Source organism: Diuraphis noxia, unplaced genomic scaffold (genome assembly GCF_037042655.1).
Source record: "Diuraphis noxia isolate RWA-SAM2 unplaced genomic scaffold, SU_Dnox_SAM2 contig0001, whole genome shotgun sequence".
Taxonomy (NCBI): domain Eukaryota; kingdom Metazoa; phylum Arthropoda; class Insecta; order Hemiptera; family Aphididae; genus Diuraphis; species Diuraphis noxia.
In genome coordinates this window covers 60,934,397-60,953,456 of record NW_028301711.1, presented here as the reverse complement: position 1 = coordinate 60,953,456, position 19,060 = coordinate 60,934,397, and the positions used below count along the sequence as shown (strand labels likewise).

Genomic DNA, 19,060 nt, shown 5'->3' with positions numbered 1-19,060 from the left:
GACATATGTCTTATATATATTATAACCCATATGGGTTAAACATTAAATGTAAATGAAAAGAAATAAATACAAATTATTTTAATGAATTGAATATTTTTAACTTTAAGAATGTTCTTAATGGTTTGTACGTTGATTAGAAACATTGCCGATAACGTATGCTTTATATCGGTAATAATGTAATATTATATGTTATGATTTATTTTATATATATTAACAACATATATAATTATAAAAACGACTACTCAGTTCCCATAAATATGTTATCTATATTCTATATCCCTTCTCCCAATTAGTTTTAACAACAGAAATTATAGGTTTATAACGAAGTTATGTTTTCTAACAGATTCGACATTCATATCAAAGTGTTACTATATATTAAATTATAAAGTAACAGTAAGCTTATGAATTTGGTAGAAAAATGGATCAAAATGTATGGATATAAATTTGCGACTATATACGTAGTATAGTATATAGTATACCAGTATACGGTCGTTGAATAATTATTTCTATACACTTAGTGAAAATATTCATATGCTTATAGTATTTGCATATATTATATCTATAATATGTTATGAGATTATGAGAACCATATTTCAAATATTCAAATAATAATTATACATATATATAGAACAAATGTTAACTGAATATTTTTGTTTTACTGAAATATAAATTTAAATTAATTAACATAAACATGTTATGACTCTTTTTCTGAGAGTCAAATATTTCAAATTCCTTTTTAGTTTATAAATTGTAAGAAATTGTTTTAAAGTAACATCGGTATTTTTATTTAATATTTAATAAATTTGATATGCTACCTAATTTGTTTTATTTTTTGTTGATATCACATTAATAAATGTAAATTAAACTAACTTAATAATATTTGTATTTGTTTTGTTAACTTGTAGTTAAATTTTAACTGCGATTATTGCTTTTTCAGATGTTCACTAATATTAAATAGGTATGATGAATTACCTACAAAAATAAGTATATGATCAATAGGTATACCTAACTAATAACCGAAATCTTTCTTCATCTGATCCAATATTTAGGAATTAAGTAATATTAATTTACATGAATAATGGATTGCAGAACTATACTAATAAAAAAAAGTCTGTGGTTCTAGAGGACATTACTTGGAAAATTGAACGAGATATTATGTGACTTAAGACTTTGTACTTAACTAGGAGAGAGTCAGCGAACACTGGATTTCTATACAGTTCAACATTTATAATATCATTTGAAAATATTAAAAATGTTTTCTATCTCAACGATTCCATTCAGATAAGTACCTACTAAGGTCTAAGGGACTAGTTAAAGCGGCTGACCAAGATTTTGATAACAGTTATATAAGTAGAGTTTGATATTTCATACATTAAAAATCCCTAAAAGGATGGGGGTACTATTTTTTTCTCGGACACACGTTTGATATAGAAAATTTGAGTTCAGTAGAAATAATCGTATATGTTGTCACGTTTAGTTCAAGCCTCAATAAGGTCCAAATTCAAGAATGAGGATTCATTGCAGGTATGCGCCGTGCTGGCAGAAAAGTAAAATGGCCAGAAATCAGAATTACATACTATTCCAAGTACTGGACCGATTGCGAAAAAATTTGGTACAGAGATATGTTAGACCTATGTGTAGAAAAATAGGCTAAGTTAAAAGGTGACAGGCCTAAAATAATATCATTCACTTGAATATTTGAATTTTCAGACTTTTCTCGATAAAACGCGCGAATAAAAGTACATGATGATAAACTAAATTGAATATCGTTGTAAGATTATTACTTAATATATTTTAACCATTATCTATCTATATGTATATAAATATACTGCTAGCATAATCACAGGCAACGAATTTAATACACAGTTTGAGATATAATATAAGAAGTAGGATTTTTAACGGGCTACGAAGTGTACGGGTTCAGCTAGTTCCCAATAAAGAAAAAACAAATAATAGTGCATCGACATTCTCTTAAAATATGCAAATAGATATATTTAAAAAAAAATCAATTATGCTACAAATCATTACAACTTATCAAAATATAATAAAAAATGTTACTTTTAAAAATTTAATTGGGGTACAAAAATTAGGAACCAATAAATTATGATTCATTACAGAAAACTGAAAAGTGACAACATAGTTACTATAAAATTATAGCTATTATACTCCGGCTACAGATAAATTATACTTATTATAGATTTAAGGTCATACCTACTATAGTTGTATTACTTAATTATTAATGAGGGGGATCGTAAATTCCTAGACAGTAGTTTTTGCAAGACTAGCAAGTAAAAAATTTACATTCGTCAATTCCTATATAAATATAAATATAAGATGTTTAAGTTCCTTCACGCCAAAGAAATGTATCATTATTTATTCAATGTATATGCATTTTAATACAATATATCATAATTCTAAGAGAAAAAAATGTATATTTACTATTATGGTTTTTATATAATATACTTGTTACGATAAAATATTTGTATTATATTTTAAAGAATAATGATTTATGAATTAATATAATTAATAATCATATATTTTATTTTTATTTTTATTTTTAATCTTGAACGCATACGGCTCCTAAAATATTATAAATATTAATGGAATATTATAGGTACATAACACATTTTTAATATGTATATATTAATACAATGAGCACCTATATCTATATATTAAATATAGATTATTCCATAGTATGTCCAAGAGGCTTAATACGACAGAAACATCAACCTAAATGAGAGAATCGTTTAATTAGTTTGACTGTTAACTGCAAAGATGGCCTATAGCTATTAGCTCTCCTTAGAGGTCGTCATCCAAAATATTCATAAAAAATGAGTTACATTTTAATTCCTCCGCCGATATATATTCCAGATATGTTTTGTTAATCCTTCCGAAGATTTATTTCGACGGTATTTACTATATGATTGTATTGTTTTTGCATTTTTTTCTTGTATCCTGTTGGATGATATTGAGTTTTAAAGGTTTTTCTGCCATCATTGTATTCATATAGATTATCTTATATAACAATGGGTAGGTAATTATGAAACTTGATTGCGATGTGTGAATTTTTAATTACTAGGTAGATAGTTGAATTTTCAGATGGCAAAGTTTGGCAACGTTGCTCGGAATTATAAAAACTGAGCTTCTCAATAGTTTTAGTCAAAAGGGTCTGAAGAGGTATCGACAATAATGATCGTTCATAATCGTATTATAGCTGTGAATAATGCCTATAGAACGGGAAATCATATTCAAGAAATGATGTTGAACACATTCAATTTGAATTATGTTACATTTGGTTTTTAATGACCAAACCACAGCGGCACAGGCCCATACTCGACTACTGATCTAACCAGACTAACTAGACAATTATTTAATATCACCTGACATTTTAACATGACGGACTCCGTATGTCATCTTAAAATAATAAATATTTTTCTGCCATGTAGGAACTTACATATATTATTTAAATAACTTAATTATTTTACATAAATTGTCAAATGTATAAAATATTTATCAAGCCAACAATATTATTTTGTTACAACCGTAACATTTATAAATATAAATTTTTGAATTGAGTTTACTGGTTTACAATATTATCATCATGTTGACAAAAATTATTTATTATATAGACAACATTATGTGTTGATAAAGATTTTTATTAAAACACAAAAATAATGCTCATTGAATCAAAAATTAACAATATCACTATTGGGAAGAAAATATTCTGCTGTTCGGTGTACAGTGTACACTGTACAATGTGTACATATTATATTCTTAATGCACACCACAAATTCAAATAATAGCTAACAATTATGTCTTATCTATATTACATGGAACTTTCCTTAGAGTGTACGGACCTTTTTTTACTCTTTAGGAACTTATTGACTTATCTCTTTTTTATATTCAGGTAGGAACCATAACTATACTTACTACCAACTGGTTACTACTAACTACGTCAATTACGATGTCCCGTATATTATATAGGTATGTACATTTAAACTGATCGAATCAATCCACTCAATGATGAACGAATAATGTACCTACCCGAAAAGATCTTAAATTCCTATATAATGTAGATGCAAGATGTAGGTAACGTGTAAAAACAATTTTTATCAATTCATCAATTAAACAATTTTAACTATAGTACCTAATGATTATATTCTTTTAGCCTTAAGTTTAGATGACCAATTGTCAGGAAAACTTTATAAATGAAAAAAAAAAAAAATAATGATTATAATGTCCTTTTATAACTCTCAACTAACTTGTCATTTTTTTTCTAAACAAATTTATTTAGATTAAGCTGTAGGTAGTTTAGCAAAACTTGAAATTCTAACTTATGTTAACTTATTTAAGTTGAATAATTACTTGACATTCGACGTTTGATAATCGGACTTTTTATACAACATATCGTTACACAGCTACCTACTAGCTACAAATTACAATCATAATATACATTATATAATACTTATACTTAATAGTCAATACTCGTAGATACCTAATAGGTATATAACCTAAAAGGCACATTTTTAATGGGAACAAATTTTATTAGGTGCTATTATATTATTTGGCTTAGAGGTTAGCTAGAATATATTATATCTGCAGTTATCAATGATTTTGGTATTAAGGAGCAAATTTGAAATGTTGATGTATAATTTGTTTATTTATTGTTTCTCTGTTTAAAAAATTAATTTTATCAATAGATTATAGGCTTATATAAGCTTATTTTTTCTATTCTTGGATTTCTTGTTTTTACATTAAAAATTATAAACAATTTATTTTAAGTAAAAACATTAATATATTTTTCTGGTACATTTAAATTGATATGCAATATCTACATACATGTAGTATTATATAAAATAATAAATATTACGATAGCTTCAAGGTATAAATCTCTTTTTTTGTTAATTCAATAGGTATAACACAGTATTAAATCATCAAATTAGTGTAAATTATTGACACAAACGTTAACGTTCAACTGCATGTACTGTCTGTACTTATATTTGTCTTCTCGATTATATGGTTCTATTATACTTTAATAAACCTATTAAAGGTTAGATGCCTTACTGACGATATTTATATTGAGCAATGAGATATTGCAATCTCATTAGATGTTGAGGAAATAATTTATTGATGAGTTTAAAGCCACTGACACGATACAGATGACATTACCATTATAAATGTAGCACATATTATATAATCAATGTCTATAAAATTTAAAATGAGTTGCATGTTAATAATTGTTTCTATTTTATACAATATAATTCAAGGCACAAAAGGTACTACATCTAGTATTCTGTATTTTCATAATCAATGAGACAGCTTCCAAAAAATTTAAATTATTAACTAATTATTAATTATTCTATATAACATATAGAGAAACAATTTTTCTTTGGCATCGGGAAGTAAATAATAACTGAATATAAGGTCTTAAGTCAATTTTTGTCACTTATAGTTCACGATTTTGTCGTAGGTATGTAAGTTTTTCACATTATTTTTTGGTCTAAATTTTTCCTCGGTACCAAAGATTTATCTTCTGCAGAATTGCAGTAGGTCTAGTAAGTAGTAGCCCCTACTAAAATAATTCTGCGCAGTGCATACCCTATACATTTTTCCTGTACACACCCGCCTATGCGTGTATGTTATATTACTACAATTTTGGTATCGTATTATATGTATTGATAATCTAAAAAAAATTATTAAAATAAATTCAAAGCAGTATCGTGGGAATGAAGTAGGTATACAAAGCCTCACTCAAGTTTGAAGTTAGTGACCACTGAATTCATATCTCCTTCATCGAAAAAATTCTATATATGCATCTGTCGTAGATAATTATTACTACATCGTGCTCAAAAATACACATCCCATCTTCAAAATTTTCCATAATGGGATAATAATATAGTCTATACGACATATATATTATATATGCAATAAACGTGATGGGTGATGAGTTCCGGATACTCGTGGACGTAAAAGAAATACACATTAAGATCATTAATCGAAGGTATTAGCCAGTATTAGGTATAAAATAAGATAACATGACATACATACCGTCAGGACTGGAGATACACACATAGTCGCATCATGCTTAAAGCTAGGCGCATAGGCCTACATTTAAGGGTGTGCTAATATCATTTATTTTGCTCATCACTATATTGTTGATTCTGACCTTTTTTGCAAGGCAGTTGCGCATCGTTTGATGTTTGGGGTTATACATTGATTACGCATCGACCGTTTACCATAAAGTTAAAAGGTCGTACTTCTGATTTTTACCTAAACCTTAATATAAAATAAAATATGCAATTACTAATAGACGCAAAAGATAACCGGCGTCATCAAATATGGTTGTATCCAAAAACCGCACACTTTTGATTTTGACCCGAAAAAGGTCGATTGACAAAAACCGCACACTTTTTCGGTTATTTATATTAGCAAAATATTCCAAACTTATATTGGTTAAAACCACACACTATTTTTAGTCCTAACTAACGGATTAGAATATTAGATAAGATGAGATTATAAGATATACTGCAATAATCATGCTAACACGTTTTAAGACTTAAATCACCACTCATTATTTTATTAGTCGGTCTTGTCTCTTGTGTATACACTATACAGTATACATATACAGTGCTTACCTATAGGTATTTAGTGGATTTGCAGTTTTATTAAATTATTAAAATATTATTAAATAGACATACATATTAATGGATTTTAAAATAATTGAGAGTAATAAAGGAGGCAAGTGCTTAATACTCGACAATTGTAAATACAGACAATTTAGACTTTAGAGTGTTTAATAGTGGAAATGTGGTTTGGCGGTGTTTTATTAAAAATTGTACGTCCACGGTTACAACATGCAGTCATTTAAATTTTTAAATTTGAATAAGTACTTTTATATACTTTTTTTTTGAATAAATTATAAATTATTAAATAAAACTAATCTAGGTGAGTATAACCTTTTTGGGGTCGAAATTAAAAATGTGCTGTTTTAATTAAAAAAATTGTGTTATTTTATCCTATTAAATGTGTGTGGTTTTAAAGTCCACGTGATGTATGCAATTAATTGAATTATTTACCTAAATAAAATGAACACATATATTATATTAAGAGGTACTCACTCCTTTGATAAATTTCAAGGGGCTAAGCAATTGCATTAGGTAAATGTCGTTCACCACGCCACTGTCTACGTCAAATATAGTCGACCATTACACGGGTCAGTGTTTGAAAAGATAGTCGTTCATGAACGCATAATATTACATTTAACGTTCTTATATATAGAGTACGATATGCAAACGGCTACTATAGGCAATAGGCGTCACTCTAACTAAAAAATAATTTACTAATTTTTGCTATTTTGAGGAATTTCGTAAAAATGTCAACTTCAAACGCTCATAAAAAATATTCTTTTAAGTCCTAAATCTTATTTAGTCAAGCTAAAAAATAAAAGTACCCGGAGCCATAATAAGCTCTATAATACTTATAAATCATTCATTGGTGAAGTTAAATTTATATTTTTTAAATTTTTTACAAAAACATTAAAATAAATTTAAAAATGAAATAATCGTAGTTCTTATCCCTGTGAATCTTTTTATAAAACCAGAATTTTGATATCCCCATTATTTCATGAGATATCGCAATGGGTAAATCCTCGTAGGATACTCTGTATATACCTACATTAGAAAAATGTTTCAAAATTAATTGTTATTTAAAAGAGGCCCGGATTTAGTTCTGTACCAAGGCCACAAATATGATATGGGGGGCCTGCTTGTGTGATTTATTTATATCAATCGTCGATAATATGTATTGATTATTGTAAGACCCACCACCTCCCTCCTGAACTTTTTTTTGTGTACCTGCCAGCTCGCACCTTTATGGCTATACAAGTTATAATACCTATTTACAAAGATGTTATATTTCTAATTGTCTTAAAAGCTCGATGTTTATTTAAGATTTTTTTAAACGTCTGTAAATATTTTTTTCAAAGCTCGAGAGAGAAAAGTCGCTAGAGCCCAGTCGGTCATACTATATTAGGACTCTGGTTGCCGATTCAACAACGAATCGACTTTGGGTGCTTTCGCAATGATAACGGTGGCGGTGACTTTGTATAACTGGGGCGGGACCTCCACAACAGCACAAAATATTATATTCATGTCAGACATGTACCTACCTATAACGTTCTAATTCACAAATCGTGCTAATCAGTAGGTTATTATTATCATAAGAATACCTACCTAATAATAATAATACTTATTCGCATTGGACGTATAACAGGCTGAATAATCTCGGTGAAAAACTACAAACATGTTATTACATAATCCGGTCTCTAATCAAAAGATATTATTTTCGATTCTGACACTATCATTATTATAATATCTTAATATCATACAGGTATTCAAAATATTCACATACATTTACATTGGACATGTCAATAAATCATAGACCTTCATGACAGGGGAGGCAAAACTTATATTTATTTACAATTATATTTATTTATATTTGGAACTATGAAAAAAAATACTAGGTCGTTATAATAAAAACACACACTCACGCAAAATCAATGTACATTTACTAAATTTATAGTAAATGTGTATTATACCAAGTTCTGGGTCAATCGACCGACAATATAGGTATTTAATTTCACTTTTAATTTATATCCTTATTTTATGGATTATGAGCATAATGTATATTATTGACTATGTTAATATTGTTAACAATATATTGTCGTGCGATAAAATGTCCATTTTATGATCAATTTATTTCTATAACGTTCTAATCTCCGATAATTTCAGTGTAAACATATTATTTGTTGTCTTTATTTTATAAAATAAAAGAGACATATGCCAATTTTCAAAATGTGACATAATAGTTCCTGGTTAAATTATATTTAATTTATTTAAACAGATTTTTTAAATGGCGATGCCCGTTTCCACCAAAAGTGTACCTTTCCCTTTTCCACCAATATCAATGCAGTTTCCACCGAATAATTTACCACGTTTTTAGTTTTTACCAAAACAATTGTATACTACTATATTTTACAATTGAAAAAAATATCAACCAATTATATATATGAGTAAATACAATAATACATAGGTACTTACTACATAGCTAAATACACTAATAGGTATAGGTATCATTTTTTTCAACCCGGCCAGCATTATCATTTTAAATAAACTTATTACTTTGTTAAAGGTTTTAATATAAGCGTAGTATACAAATTATTTTGGTAAATTAACCATGGTTTAATTAGGTGGATCTCATTTAGTGAAAACGGATATTGGTGGAATAGGGAAAGGTCTTCTTTTGGTGGAAACGTATTACACCCTTTTTAAAATATCATTAACATTATAAAAATAATATAGGTATTGTTAACATAGTCAATAATATACATTATGTGCATAATCCATAAATAAGGATACAAATTAAAAGTGAAATTAATATCTTGTCGGTATTTTGGTTGTCGGTCGATTGTTCATCTCCCATTATACTATCTATATACCTATACGGCTGTACATATTTATACCTACCGACCTACTACTATATAAAACGAACATGATAAAATGTAGCCATGTAGGTAATTAAAGATTCAACAACAAAACAAAATATGTTGTATAGATTGTCTAATGAAAATCGGTAAGGAGGTAAAATAAATGGTTAATTTGTATCTATATGTTGTATTTCATTACGTGATTTTTTTGTTGTAACTTAAAAAATAAGAACAACGGCCAAAAAATATTCCTGTCTAAGAAACCATTATTATTAAGTGTGATCGACGGGATGATTAGTTTTTTACTAACTTTGCATAAGAAAATATGTATTCTTATGTAACTACCTACTTAATACGTGGAACTGCATCACACTTATATTTATTCTTTATCATACTACATTTCCATCGTAAACAATAACTTAATTAAAATTTTGAATCGTCTACGAGAATCCACAGTAGTCAGTAGGTACACTGTTTTATTAATGGAATCTATTACTTTTTGTTTTAAATTTAACGATTTCACCCATCGCTTCGACTAAAAAATCTGTTAAATTTAAAAATACTAAGCGTTTCCCAACATTTACGATCAACACTGACTGATTATTAATTGGCAGAACAACAAAACTATAATTCGAGAAAATTTTATTTAACAAAGAAAAATAAAGATTAAGTCTATGTGTTCAATTTGTAATTGACAATTTTCCATTTGAAGTGATAATTTACAACACTTAGTATAATATGGCTAGATCCCTAATACCTACTGAACGATAAGTACAGAAAGAATAAAAAAGATAAAAAAGAAAATAATTAGGTTAGGTACCTAGCTAAGTACTTAAAAGCTTAGTGGCTTGATACGCATTATTTTTTGGATTTTTATTTGCAGACTCTAAGGCAGAATACCATGCTATTGTGTATTAAAAATAACTTTTATTTGACAATAAAAAACTTAAATAACTGTCAATCTAAAATTGCCGATAAGCGTTTATAAATAAATACAAATATGTACAAGTTATAGTGGACTTACTCAATGGCGAGGACAAAGTAAAGTACACTCTAGAGTCTAAACAACTACTGTATAGCAGAGTAGTTCCTTACTTTCCCCTTTTTATTATTTTCATTAAATTTTTAACCTTGTTAACAATGATAAAATAATTTTATACACTAATATGCTTTATAATATTATGTAATATACAAAAAATATTTAAATATATTCTATAAATTACCAGTAACATTACACAGATCCATTTAGTATTAAATAATCATTATTCTAGCATATTTTATTTTTAATATTTGATGCTTAATTATTTGGAACAAATTGCGAAGACTGAAATAATTGATGTTTTAAAATATTTTTTTATTAAACTCTAATATGATTATTGAAGTATTTAACCAGTCTACTATAGTTATTTATTTAGGCATAGAAATGTTTAAAAAAATTAATCAATAAAGATTAATTTAAGGGAAAACCAAGGGCAACCCTAAGTAAATATTTAAATGTTTCCATTGGTGTAAATGAATGTTAATTTAGACGATTTAGAACAATTAGAATATCTTTTTTGATAAAATTTAATTTTTTATAATTAGTTTCCTAAATGGACTTTCAATATTAACAAGTATAAATATATTGACTAACTAAATCAGTAATCAAACTAGAATTAATTTTTATAATTTTTTAAATTAAATATATCAAACTTAATATAAATTTCCAATCATATTTAATTCATTATAATAATATGATTAAAGGTATTGTTAGACCTAAATAATGTATTATAGTTGTTTCAAACAGTGCAACTTATGACAGAAACTGAACTAATATGGAAAAAATATACTACATTTAAAGTAATTAAAATAATTAAGTTATAAAAAATATTAATAAAAGAGCCAATACAATTGTTATTAATAGTAATCTTTATTAATAAATTGAAAATTATATTTTCTTTTAGATAAAATTACAAATAATTTATCAATTATTCAGTTATTAAATAATCAAGAACTTTAATCTTCTGTTTAATTATTAGTTATTACAGAAGTTTTCTGTATTTAAATTTGTGTACATCATAAATATATAAGTATATATTTTAAAATTTTCTACTCTTAACTGCATCAATTTTTTATTACATGTTTAGTTATATGACATACCTATGAAGTAATAAATAAATATTTATTTAATATAATAATTAAATAAATTATTATTTACTGATATTAGATAACAAAATAATTAATGAAACTTATATTACAATTTATAATACAAAATTACTAAAAAGGTAAGTATAAACTAATAATATAATAATTATTAAACATTCTTTATCAGTTGATGAATTAATTAATAAAAATAAAAATACAATCACTATTTTTAAGAAATTTGTTTATTTAAATCTACTGATTATACCATTCAACTTGATACATTTTCACTACTTGTATAAAATCACACAAATTTAATCCCAGTGGAAAACTTTTCCTGGAAGAGGCGCTACTGATGGACAGCCAGGTTCAGCACCAAGTTTCCTAGAACAATTTATAAAATAATTTATTGTTATACAAAGACAGTCAAAATATTTATATAAGCATTATATTAAACTTTTAATGTTAATCCAAAGTGATAAATCATCAATACACATTTTATACTTTAGAATTCTAAATATATTATGTACTAAGTACAATTTGTATCTTTATATTTTAATGCATATTTTGAAATCTATAAATAGTATATTTTGATAAGTTTTAAACATTAAATTGTAAATAGTCAAAAACAAAACAGGTACTGTTCTGTTATACTGTGGGGTTACAAGTGGCCAAGTGGGTCACTATAATGGATGATGTTAAATTTGAATTAAAGGTTATAATAACTTTACATGCAAAAATAATGCTGAGCAGACTGTCTGATATATTGATATATATATTATGTCAAATTCAAACTTAAAATAGCAATACAAATAAATTGTTTATAAATATTTTTTTTTTTTTTTTGGTGAATTACTTATTTTAAATGTTCAGTTTTTTGCTATAAAGATTTAAAATTTTATAAATTGTCAAATGAAAAAATAAGATAATTTTCAAGATTTTGACAAATTTTAAACTTTTAATATAAGAAAAAATGTTTTAATGTATAATTAAAGAAAAGTAATGAGAAACCTTATATTACATTTTCAAATCTTTTGACAAAACAAAAAAAAAACTAAAACGAGTGGTCTATAAACTAGTCAGAAAATGTTATCATGTATTATAGTAAATGATGAAAACAACATTTGATTAAAATTTCAATTGTCTTCTATAAAATATTATGATATATGTATTTATATAACTTACTACTTTTTTCAATTATTAAATAATAAATTTAATAGACTTATATTAAAACTGTGTAAATAGGTTTATAGTATAAATATGAATAAGAATTACAAAACTGTATACATTTTTAACTACAAAATAATTGGCATATTTTTGAACTTTAAACACTTATAATAATTACTGTGGATGAAATTTTTTTTAAGTACAGTAATAGCTAATCATAAAACTAATTATGAGAAACCTTAATTTTCAAGTATTTTATTGAAAATTACTGAAAAACAAACTAAAAAGTGAAAAAGTCGCATAGCTATTATATTGCATGAGATAATGTTAATTCAAACATGTTGTAAACATTTAAACTATCTATAGTTATTTGATTTTGAATAATAAAATTCATTTAGTCAAAAACCAATTTTACATTAAAATTCTAATTTTTATTTTTATTTTGTCCTCTCAAAAGTAGCAATTGGATTCACATTCTTACTAGAAAAGATATTGAAGTTGAAAGTCAAAATATTTCTTCTACTATACATACATAAAAAAAGAAATTATATATCATTGAAAAATCAATGGAAATATTTTTGTATACGCTGCTATGTTGACTAGTCAGACCAAATTTCCCATAACATAAATACACTATTATTCTATTTAATTTAAAATATAAATAATTACTTTGAATTTTCAATAAGTTTTGAACTATTTTCAAAAACTAGTACTGGTTGTGTAACTTCTCTACGGCTATCACGTGTATAATAATAATTATTAAAAACTGTGTGGTTAGGTCCTCCTGGAACATCAGGTGGAGGTTGAGTGGCCGATGATACTTCATCAGTCATTCTTATGTTAGGCTTGAAATTTCTCTAAAAAAAGGTAAATAAATTAGTATAACTTATAATAAAATTATTTGTTCTAATAACTACTATTTTATAATAAAATTTAGTTTAAATAATCTAAAATTATATTTCAACTAAATTTAATACACTTTGTACCTATTTTACAATACCTTATATTAAAGTAATAAAATAGTTTTAATACATAAAATATGTAATGATAAATTTTAATTAAGGAAATTTACGTAAAAACAACTTTTGTGTTGAGCTTAAATAATAATAACATTTATTATGAATAAAAATATTTATTTTAATTATACATAAAACAAAACGTGACATAAGGGATAAATTAAAAATTATATTTTAAAAGTTGCTACTATTATCTATAATGTAATAACATAAATAGGTTAATATTATGATCCACAAATACTTAGCGAAATAATAGGTACCGTATAGTACATCCAATACATTTTGTCGGATATCTTTTAGAGCAGATTCAAACATTAGATTTAATTAGTTAAGTAATCATCATCATCATCATCACATAATATGATTTTATAATTAATTGATGGTTTGTAGCAAGCATGAGTGTGTAGCTTTGTAATTTAATATTTGATTAAATTATTGAAATATGTTTAAAACTGAATCAACAAAATTGACATGGAAACTACTGAATTTATGAGATCAATACATATGCATTACAACGATTTTTTTCATTGTCTTTAAGTATTTGTTTGCATTAATATAGTATCTATTGAGTACGGCTGTACGAGTATGATACTTACTCCACCTAAGAATGTTCGCAGAGCCGAAATGAAACCGGATGGCTTGAATTGGGATGGTATTAAAGAATTCCAATTCGCCATTTTGTCACTAGACAATATTCAGTACTTATTACTTAAACGAATGAAAAAATTTCGACTGTTCAATCGTTGTCGTAATTGCAAAATTATTTTTATGTTCGTAAATTTTTTTCTTATCAAACACGTTATCACAATATTATAAAAGTCGGCAGTACGGCAACCTTCAAGAATTAGATAAACACATGATAAACAAAGCATAAAAATAATGATATTGTCTTGTTAAAATCGCAGAATAAATTGACATTAAAGTAATAGTAATACATATATTATTTTTATTTATTAATATTGTGTTATTTAATACTTTTACGGACTTGTATAGTTGTATATAGCTATTAGCTAATATTACTGTAGTACAACTGTACAAGTGTACAATATTGCCATGCTGGGCAGCGGGCACTAACTAGTTACGAATTAAGAAGTTACTTCTAACTAGTTCTAAGTGAGGTACTTCGTTTAGTAGATTGTTTAAGTAACTTAAACTAAATTCCTATAAATATTAAGTTACTTAAATAATTATAAAAAAAAAGTTATTCAAGTTTTTTTTATGTATTATCCTTAAATATAAAATTATGTACCTATAAAACTGAACAATACCCAAAAATTAAAATTCAAAATTTCTAACATATACTTTATATAATACTAATTAGGTATTAAGATTAAAAAAATATTTTTTGCAAATGAGTTTAATATCATATACTCGTAATTCCTGTTTCTTGAATTTTTATATACACTAAACATATAAACTAATTAAAATTGTTTCTGTAGTTGGAACATAACTTTTTTTAACTTTATGATAACTTAGTTGCAGTGGCGGACTGGACGAAAAAATACACTTGAAAATGTCATTGTGTGTATAAAATACAACAATATGTCAATATATTCTTAAAAGTTTCTTATATCCACGAATAATATTTATTTTTAAATTACAACAAAATAACCAAAATCGATATTATTGGATTTAATATGTAATTTCGTCCAATTTTTTTTTTAATAATAATAAATTTATTTATTGCTAGTACATAGTTGATAAATGTGAACAAAGTGTATGGTTAACATATGAATTTACTAGCTTTGCTCTATACACTGAGGTAATACCTCTTATCGTAGAGCAAGAATACTAATCTAGATGTAATTAAAAAATTTTATTTTATTTAAAATAAAGAAATAAAAATTCACAATTTTAATTTTAAATATCTATAAGAAATAACTGTGTTTATATATTTTTTAGATTTGTTGGCCATAATAAGATAATTTATGAGAATCTATATTTTAAATTTTTAATCCTTAGCTATAAAAACTGTACATTTCATAATTTTTTAATTACAATGATTAATAATTTTCAAGATTTTGATACATTTTGTCAAAGTTCAAACTTTAAATAATTATAAAAAAAAAATTGTGCCTATGCATTTTTAATATTTTTCAACTGCTATAGAAACAATATATGAGGAGCCTTTCATTACCTTTACACACACTTTGGGACAGAAAATACAATTTTGTTGATATTTATAGAAAAAAAATTAAAAAACATGAAATTTTAAATTGCCATAAACAGTTCAAAACAAGTCAAAATATTTTAAAAATGTTTTGGTGTTTAAAAAATGCTAATATAAACATTCAGTAAAAATTGCATGTATGGTCATTTGTTTTAGAGTTACATTAAAAAATAAAAATAATTTTTCTTTTGTTTTTCACGGCACTTTTGAAAACTACTGGGAAAACTACCAACTAGATTCACTACTTTCCTATTAGAAAAGATAATTTTGAAAAAATCTAACCATTTTTACTGTCCTAAAAGGTGATGACACAAAAAAAATTAAAAAAACACACATCATTGTAAAAACAATACATTCATCGCTCCGCTCAGAATCTAAAATAGTTATTAGGTATTGTATAGACCGTTATAGCATCCACATGACGTATAAAAATATATATTATATATTTAAAAGGCCGTTAGTATATTGAGGGCCTCTACAATTATTATGATTTTCCCGGGCTGTGTTTTTCTCCCAGTCCGCCACTGCTTAGTTGGTGTTTTAAAGTTTTAACCGGAAAAACTTATAATCTAACAAGGTTACTATATTTTTAAGAGGATATAGGCATATAGCCATATAGCTCAATATTTGTTTTCTATCTCAGGCCATCGTGTAAGATAGATCGTAAACATAAATTTAAGCTAACAACACAAAAAAGGAATTTCTAGACGTACATTTTGTTATATTATGCGTTATGTCGATACAACACTTGTGGGTACGACCGCTATGCCCTGTTTGTATGGCATCTAACTTAATTCATTACCTACTATTTACTATACTCTGTCTAATGTTCAGCGAGAGAACGCACTTTAGGCCGATCAAAATCCGAACTTCTGCTCATCCTCGCACGATACTATAGAACGTAGTTAATTTTTTTTTAATATTCTAACATCCACTAGTTATTTTTATGTTTACTTACTCTATGTCACTATTAAATATTAATTTTGATACTATATTACATATGTATATACTATCGCAACTTCTTGTGACTACATTTACATAAATGAGATTGAAATAATGTTTTTATTTTCCAATTATTGTTACACTTACGAATATAATATTTATGAATTTACGGTTTACGGTTTGAACAGGTATTACTACAATGGATCATTGACGTTCAATTAAATTAAGTAATTAAAAAGATAATTATATTGTTTTTAAGTTGATTTAAATTGAATGATGAATATTCTCGAATACCCACTATGGTACTATACTGTATTACTGTCTATACTCTATACCATAGTATTATAGAGGTACTATAATATTATAGTGTACAGTATACACTATATAATGCAGTAATGCCAGTAATATATTATATTACCTACCTTAATTCAGTAAATTTCATATCACGCTGATTGACAATGTGTTTGCAATCAATAATACTAACAATTTTTCTATTTTACATTTTATAATTTACTATTCGTCTATATCTGTCTTTGCCAAAAAATTTGCAAATATAAAATTCGATGCTATATCAATTACCTATCAGTTTATCTCGGTTTTAGCGTATAGATACCTACATCAGCTTATGTAAAAATCAGCATCGGTGTACGGGTGTACTTTACAATACCCTTGCTTGGTTAACTCATTCGGCCGAGATCGACAATCCAGTATTCACCTGTAGTGGATTGGATGTAATAGTTGGTATATTTTCTTTTAGATAGTTCAAACTATTACACTTTAAATTTTCCTAATATACCTAAGAACTATCTCTGAACTTTTAGAAAAAGTTTTAGAGATATTTTTTTGAGTCAATAACCTTATTCAAACATACAGAAATTGACTTTTCTAGAGATCTGTTTTTTTTTTGTCATTGTCTCAGACTCTCGGGGTAACTCTGACGTAGGTATCGATCTGCAGTTATAATAGGTATTATGAATTTTTTTCAACTTATAACGATTTGTTGTTGAAATTTTTCAAGGTTACTAGATGACCTTCGCTCTTATATTATATTTCACAACAATCTAGTATTATGTAATTTTCTTATTTCACATTTTTTATAACGTGTGAATCTACTTTTATACTGCTGCAGTACCTACAAAACTATGCTAAAAATTCATATTTATATTGGTATTCTATTTTATTTTTCTAAAATCAGTATTAAAATAATATAACATACGATATAATACATAAATAATATAGATGGGTGTAATAATAAATAATAATATTGGACACATTTGCTTTATTATTTTTTATATGACTTGATTAATATTTATATAAAAGATTTGATTGATGCATCATCATTAAAATCATTCATTAAGTTTATTGTAATTCCTAAGTAATAAGTTGCTAGGTACTACAACAACCCCGAGAAAGTTCGTGATATTAAATTATTACCTAACTGTCGTAAAGTAACCTATACGTTCCTATTATACCTATATTTCTATAAAATAATCAGGTTAAAAAGTGTTTGAATAAAAACCAATCTAAATATATTGTATTAAAAATTAAAAATGGGGTATTTTTCTCGATTTTGTTCTCTGCAATGTCATCTTTAATATTACAAAATCATTAAACCACCATATAAAAATATTAAATAACTATAATAATATTAAATCACTCATAAATTGATAAATTATGTAAACAGTCTTTATGCGTTATCTCAGTCTATTTATTATTTTTAATTTAAGATTTTAAAATATGTATTTATATATTTACTTTATGTTATTGTGATAGCATAATAATATAATGAGCATATAGCGTAGAGTGTATATTATACTATTTAAATGTTCTAAGATAATATTTTTATTTTTAAAACTTATATCTTATTAAATATAGAACAGGAATATAGATCATTTTTATAATTACTATTTTTATTTTTGAAATTTGGGGACCCGAGGCGTATGATTTTAATGCCCCCCTTAAAATCCGATCATGGCCAATATAAGAACTAGGAAGGACGGTGACATTTTATAATACACGCCATACGGCCTGCGGGTGTACAATGGCTCAGAGTAAATATGCTGCAATTTATTGCATTATTCATTATATTCAAATAATATTCCTGAAAATATTGCAGTAGAAGTGGCATATCGAAGGTGGAACTCGCATAATAGTGGTAGG

At 25.8% G+C, this 19,060-nt stretch overlaps 1 protein-coding gene across 1 annotated transcript; it reads right to left on the bottom strand.

The window, feature by feature from the left end:
* Positions 1 to 11,832: 11,832 nt before the first annotated feature.
* LOC107167188 (NADH dehydrogenase [ubiquinone] 1 alpha subcomplex subunit 7-like) lies at positions 11,833 to 14,570 on the bottom strand. Its single transcript, XM_089217598.1, has 3 exons — positions 14,385 to 14,570; positions 13,442 to 13,629; positions 11,833 to 11,989 (listed from the first exon to the last, which is right to left on the bottom strand). The coding sequence occupies exons 1-3, from the start codon at positions 14,463 to 14,465 to the stop codon at positions 11,920 to 11,922; spliced, it is 339 nt and encodes a 112-aa protein (XP_089073724.1). The 5' UTR covers positions 14,466 to 14,570; the 3' UTR covers positions 11,833 to 11,919.
* Positions 14,571 to 19,060: the final 4,490 nt, after the last annotated feature.